Raw genomic sequence first — 6,292 nt, forward strand, 5'->3', positions numbered from 1 at the left:
AATGGGGAAGCCCTAGGTCGGCCTAAAGCTGGCCCCACCCGGAGTTTAAGAGACCTGTTCTTTTAGAGGCCCTAGACTACCAGGGGACTTAGCCCGCCCCATTTTAATCTTTTTTTTAAATAAAGCGGCGGCGGGGGGGGGGGGGGTTAGGGGGGGAAAGGAATAGATGAGAGGACAGGACCCGGATGTCTTTACCACTTCCCCTCCTGACGTCCTTTGCACTGTAGGGTGAGGGGCGCAGAGGAGGGAGGTGATGCAGAATGCGCTGCTCCTGGAACCTCTGCAGCCCGGACCGCTCCCGGCCCGGCTGGCGGGGGCGGGGCCAGAGCAGGAGGGGCGGGGCCGGCTGATCCCTGCTGCGTGGGGAGCCTGGGCGCCCCTAGGCCACGCCCACCCCTCCTGTTGTCTTGACAACAGGGCCTCCTGGAGGTGGGTCTCCCCTGGCCTTGGCGGCGCTTAGATACTCTTGCTAGGCAACCATGTCCCCGAGGAAAGAGTGGATTAGACGGCCGGTGGGCAGGCGGGAGGGGCCTGCATCTGGGGGACCCTGGGTTCCGCTGGGCGAGGGCTGGGGGCAAATGTGCGTAAAGGTGAGGGTCCATCTGAGGGCGGGTGGTGGAGGTGTCAGGGTGTATGTGGGCGGACAGGGACGGGTCACGGAGTGGGAGCAGGCCCTGGCGGACATCAGCCCCGGGGTTTACGTGTGTAGCACATAGGCATGGAACACCCGGTGGTGTTACATCCGGTGAGAGGCTCCCCCAGCCGCCCCCTCCCCCCTCTGTGCCATCTGCTGCTCCCCGGCTGGCTGCCTCTCCCTTCCGGCTTCTGAAACATCTTCTCCACGCAGGGGCCTGGGCTGGGCAGAGTGGAGCGTGTGCACGTGTGCATGTGTGTGAGTGTGATGTGGACAGAGGCTGGGTCCTTGAGGGACTCGAAGGGTAGCAGAGGAGCTTGGTTAAGAGGCTGGGAGGGTAGCCGGGCTGGCCGGACTCTTTCTTACGGACTGACTCCCTCTTGAGCCAAGGCTCAGGCAGCTTTTCATCTCCTTCCCCCCTCACAGGCCAATTCTCCCCCCGTGATTGTCAACACAGACACCCTAGAAGCCCCGGGATATGTGAGTTGTTTAGAGTTTGGGGCCGATGCAGAAGGAAGGAGCGGGGTGGCCTGGGCTCCAGCCGTGTGTGGGGGGCAGGTCCTCAGGTGGGAATGTCTGTCTCACTGTCTGTGTTTCTGGCCCGTGCTGGAGTTGCAGGTGAACGGGACCGAGGGGGAGATGGAATACGAGGAGATCACATTGGAAAGGGTGAGCCGGCTCCCTGTCTGTGCGGCTCTCCGGGTGGCCAGCCTCCTCACCCTGACCCTTCCGGCGCTGGTCACAGCTCCCCACTTGCTTTGCCAAGAGTGGACAGCCAGGGGAGCTAACCTTCTCCCCCCTCCTTCTGCCCAGGGTAACTCAGGTCTGGGCTTCAGCATCGCAGGTGGCACCGACAACCCACACATTGGTGACGACCCATCCATTTTCATCACCAAGATCATTCCTGGTGGGGCCGCAGCCCAGGACGGCCGCCTCAGGTGCGGAGAGGAGACGGGGGCTCGGATGCGGGTTCCCTCCAAAGGGAGGACCGGGGTGGCAGGAAGCGCCTGGCTCAGGCCCACCTTGCTGCCCTCAGGGTCAACGATAGCATCTTGTTTGTAAATGAAGTGGACGTGCGGGAGGTGACCCACTCGGCGGCGGTGGAGGCCCTCAAAGAGGCCGGCTCCATAGTCCGCCTCTACGTCATGCGCCGGAAGCCCCCTGCTGAGAAACTCATGGAGATCAAGCTCATCAAGGGGCCTAAAGGTAGTCACCCCTGTGTCTCCAGCCCTGTATCCCTGGCCCCCCGCCCCAGGCTTGCTTCCCAGACCCCCACCTCTGCCCTTCCCTCGTCTAGGTCTTGGCTTCAGCATCGCAGGCGGTGTAGGGAACCAGCACATCCCTGGCGACAACAGCATCTACGTAACCAAGATTATCGAAGGGGGTGCCGCCCATAAGGACGGGAGGTTGCAGATTGGAGACAAGATTTTGGCGGTGAGGACCCCCCTCGCTTGGGTCCTGCCTGTGGCCCCGAGCAGACCTAGGCTTCGCGACCAGCTCACTCCTAGTGCCTTTGTCCTGAGGCTGCTTCTGGCTCTGTCTGAGCTTTGCTTCCCTTGACCCAGGTCAACAGCGTGGGGCTGGAGGACGTCATGCATGAGGACGCGGTGGCAGCCCTGAAGAACACGTATGATGTCGTCTACCTAAAGGTGGCCAAGCCCAGCAATGCCTACCTGAGTGACAGCTATGCTCCCCCAGACATCACAACCTGTGAGCGTCCTCCAAACCCAGAGCTCCCCACGATCCACCCCATTTCCCCCCGGCATTCTGGTCACTGTTCCTCCTTAGATGCTCCCCGTGAAATAGCTGCTGTCACTTCCTGTGGTTGGAGAGTGTATGGGAAATTTGTCACCGTGGAAGAACTAAAAGATATTGTCAAAAGTCTCTCCCCCAGAAGGCACAAGGCCCAGATGGTTTTATGGCTAATTTTATCAAACCCTCAAGGAATGGATTATTCTTATGCTCTCTCTGAGTATGGGGAAAGATAAAAACGTCACATTTCATTTTATAAGGGCAGTTCCAATGGTCACCAAGATAATGTAAAAGCAACACAGGCCAATTTTGTTCCGAATAGCGATGTAAAAGTTTATAATAACAGAGTCGCAAACCAGACACAGGAGCATATGAAGAGACTAGGTTGTCACAAAGTAGGGTTTGTTTCAGAAAGGTGGTTCCATATCAGGAAACCTCTTAATGTTATTCATTGTATTAAAAAGTTAAGAGAGGAAGACTGCAGGGTCATTTCAGATAGATGTGCGAAAGGCATTTGGTGGCATTCCATATCTGTTTTCAGATGAAAACTTAGTGAACAAGGAGCAGGAATTTTCCTTAATGTGGTGAAGAGTAGTTTTCAGAATCCAACAACAAACGCCTCCTAATGATGAACCTTAGTGTGTCCGTCCAGTCGGTAACTACGCAGGGACGTCTCTATTGCTGCTGTCACTCTGCATTGCTTGGAGAGCAGGCTTTCTCAGCGTTGGTACTGTTGACATTCTGGACTCGGTGGTTCTTTGTTGCTGGGTTGTTTTGTGCGTTGCAGGATGTTTAATAGCATCCCTGGCTTCTATCAGATGATGATAGAACAACCAAAAATGTCTTTAGACATTGCCAAGTGCCCCTGGGAAGCAACATTACCCTGCTTGAGAATCACAGCGTTAGAGATTCCAGGCAATGTAGGAAGGCAAGAAGAATAAATAGATGTTACATTTGAGACATTAAAAAAATGATTTTATTTATTTATTTATTTATTTTTATTTTATTTTATTTTTTAAAAAATATATATTTTATTGATTTTTTACAGAGAGGAGGGGAGAGAGATAGAGAGTTAGAAACATCGACGAGAGAGAAACATCGATCAGCTGCCTCCTGCACACCTCCTACTGGGGATGTGCCTGCGACCAAGGTACATGCCCTTGACCAGAATCGAACCTGGGACCTTTCAGTCCGCAGCCCGACACTCTATCCACTGAGCCAAACCAGTCAGGGCAAAAAATGATTGATTTTAGAGAGAGGGAGGAAGGGGGAGAGAGAGAGAGAAACATTGATGTGTTGTTCCACTTATATATGCATTCATTGTTTGATCTTGTATGTGCCCTGTCCGGAGATCAAACTTGAAACCTTGGCGTTAACAGGAAGATGATCTAACCAACTGAGCTACTCGGCCAGGATGATAGAGGTTCCACTTGAAAAGGGAAAAACAAATTTGTCCTTATTTATAAACTATGCTATTGTCTGTTGATATTAAAATCCAAAAAATGTAGAAATAATATGGAAGTTTAAGAATGTGGCCATATGTAAGATAAATGACAAGAATTAGTAACTTCCCAGCAATAAGAATATGTAATGGGGCCGAAACCGGTTTGGCTCAGTGGATAGAGCGTCGGCCTGCGGACTGAAAGGTCCCAGGTTCGATTCCGGTCAAGGGCATGTGCCTGGGTTGCGGGCACATCCCCAGTGGGAGATGTGCAGGAGGCAGCTGATCGATGTTTCTCTCCCATCGATGTTTCTGGCTATCTATCTCTCTCCCTTCCTCTCTGTAAAAAATCAATAAAATATATTTAAAAAAAAAAACAACAAAAAAAAAACCCAAAAAACATTTAAAAAAAAAAGAATATGTAATGGGTAAAAAGGTTCCTTTTACCATAGAAAAAATTTTGTAACATTCTTAGAAATATGAACTTGACGACCAGAAGTGTATAAGATTTTTCTGGAGAAAATGAGTACCCTTTACTGAAGGACACAAAAGAAGACTTAGAAAATGGAGAGTCGCACCATGTTTCTGAATGGAAAAACTTGTTATGTTAAAGATTTCAGCCCTCTCCAAATTAGCCTATGCATTTTATGCAATCCTAGTCAGAATTTTAATGTTCTCCCCCTCCTTCCCTGGGAACTTGGCAGGTTGATTCTAAAGTTCAACGGGAAAAATACATTTGGGAGAATAAGAAATTTTTGGAAAAGAATAATGAGGCATGACTGATCCTACCACATCTGAAGCCATATTGTAACACGCTATTAAAATCGTGTGGTAGCATTTCTCAACACCATGGCCTACCAGGAACCCTGGCTTCTTGGAGGAAGGGCCGATTCCAAAGCTTGGGCAAGAAATGTAGACGAGGAGCTCACAACAGCTTTCGTACTAGAAAGCGGGGGTGTCTGAGACGGCCAGGGGCCGCGTCGAAGACTCAGGAGCCACATGCAGGGGCTCTGTTGGCCATTTAACGAAAACGCATTGAATGTGTGAAAGTCCGTGAGATCACGCTGGCGCTTCAAGAGGTGCCTTTGGAGGAGGTTCGGGACCCATTCATTCGGAAAACTGGCAAATAAGGGGAAAGTCAGGCATTTGTTCTCCCTCTGGAGCAACTGCACCTTAGGGTAACCACATGGTTAACATGGGACAGTTCTGTTTTATTTACTTATTTATTTTATTGTTGACAGTGTTACACCCCCCTTTGCCCCCTTCCACCCACCCCTGCCCCACCCCAGGCCTTTCCTACACTGTTGTCTGTGTCTGTGGGTTATGAATACATGCATATACGTATGTTCTTTGGTTAATCTCTTCCCCGACTGGAAACCTAACCGCAACCTCCTGGTTCACAGGTTGACGCTCAACCACCGAGCCAAGCCAGCTGTGCGATAGTTATTTTTTTTTTTTTATAGAGTGATTCCCACTAATAAATGCCCCTCCCACAAAAGAAAGAAAAAGAAAAAAGTAAAGACAGTAGGACGTCACCATATTGCTATCCCCCGTGACACCTTAGAATCAGGACACCCTCACCGGGGCTGCGGACACTCTGAGGCGGGATGCTGAATCCCCGGAGCCTGCCGGCTGGTCTACTAACGGAGAGACAACAGGACACGTGGCCCTGTCACGTGCAGTGGAAAGTACACAGCACCATCTTGGAAGGGTTCTTGCTAAAAAGTTGAACTTGAATCTGAGTCTCTCGTCTGAATGACCAGTTTGCAGGCGATACCGGGCAGGGGCTCATGTCCGCACCATGGGGTGCAGCAGCGATTGCCCTATGAGATTTTCCTGACAGGACGAGGGGACCTCTGTTAGACAATGACCTTGTTTTTCTCAAATGGATGGCCAGGAGGAAAAGAAAAGAGGGAGAGGAATGTTCTAGACGAAGAGATTCTGCAACTGAAAGAAAACCCCAAGAGCCTGGGGTTAATATTCCCCTTGACCCCACCGTCCTTCACTCCTAGGACATGTCACCGCACACCCATGGCCCCCTAGGTCCTAGGAGAACCAGCCCGGGACACCTGTGAATTCCTGCCCCGGCACCGCTGCAATCTGATCCCCCCACCCCCCTGTGTATCTGCCCGAATCATTTCCCCTTCACCGAGTCGGGCTCCCCTGGTTCCCGGGAGCAGGGGGTGGTGGGTGCTGTCTAGCCCATGCATTTCTGTGTCACCCTTTGTCCCGCGTCTCCCCTCAGCTTACTCCCAGCACCTGGACAACGAGATGAGCCACAGCAGCTACCTGGGCACGGACTACCCCACAGCCATGACCCCCACGTCCCCCCGGCGCTACTCCCCGGTGGCCAAGGACCTGCTGGGGGAGGAAGACATTCCCCGAGAACCGAGGCGGATCGTCATTCACCGCGGCTCCACGGGCCTGGGCTTCAACATCGTCGGGGGCGAGGACGGTGAAGGCAT

At 52.1% G+C, this 6,292-nt stretch overlaps 1 protein-coding gene across 1 annotated transcript in view; it reads left to right on the forward strand.

The window, feature by feature from the left end:
* The window catches only part of DLG4 (discs large MAGUK scaffold protein 4), a 27,709-nt gene that overhangs the window by 9,909 nt on the left and 11,508 nt on the right, over nt 1-6,292 (forward strand). The window contains 7 exon segments of the mRNA XM_023748625.1: nt 1,061-1,114; nt 1,253-1,303; nt 1,448-1,572; nt 1,671-1,840; nt 1,932-2,068; nt 2,200-2,344; nt 6,073-6,288. Coding sequence (XP_023604393.1) covers nt 1,061-1,114; nt 1,253-1,303; nt 1,448-1,572; nt 1,671-1,840; nt 1,932-2,068; nt 2,200-2,344; nt 6,073-6,288 — 898 coding nt within the window.

The sequence above is a fragment of the Myotis lucifugus genome, unplaced genomic scaffold (genome assembly GCF_000147115.1).
Source record: "Myotis lucifugus unplaced genomic scaffold, Myoluc2.0 scaffold_1590, whole genome shotgun sequence".
In the NCBI taxonomy this organism is placed as follows: domain Eukaryota; kingdom Metazoa; phylum Chordata; class Mammalia; order Chiroptera; family Vespertilionidae; genus Myotis; species Myotis lucifugus.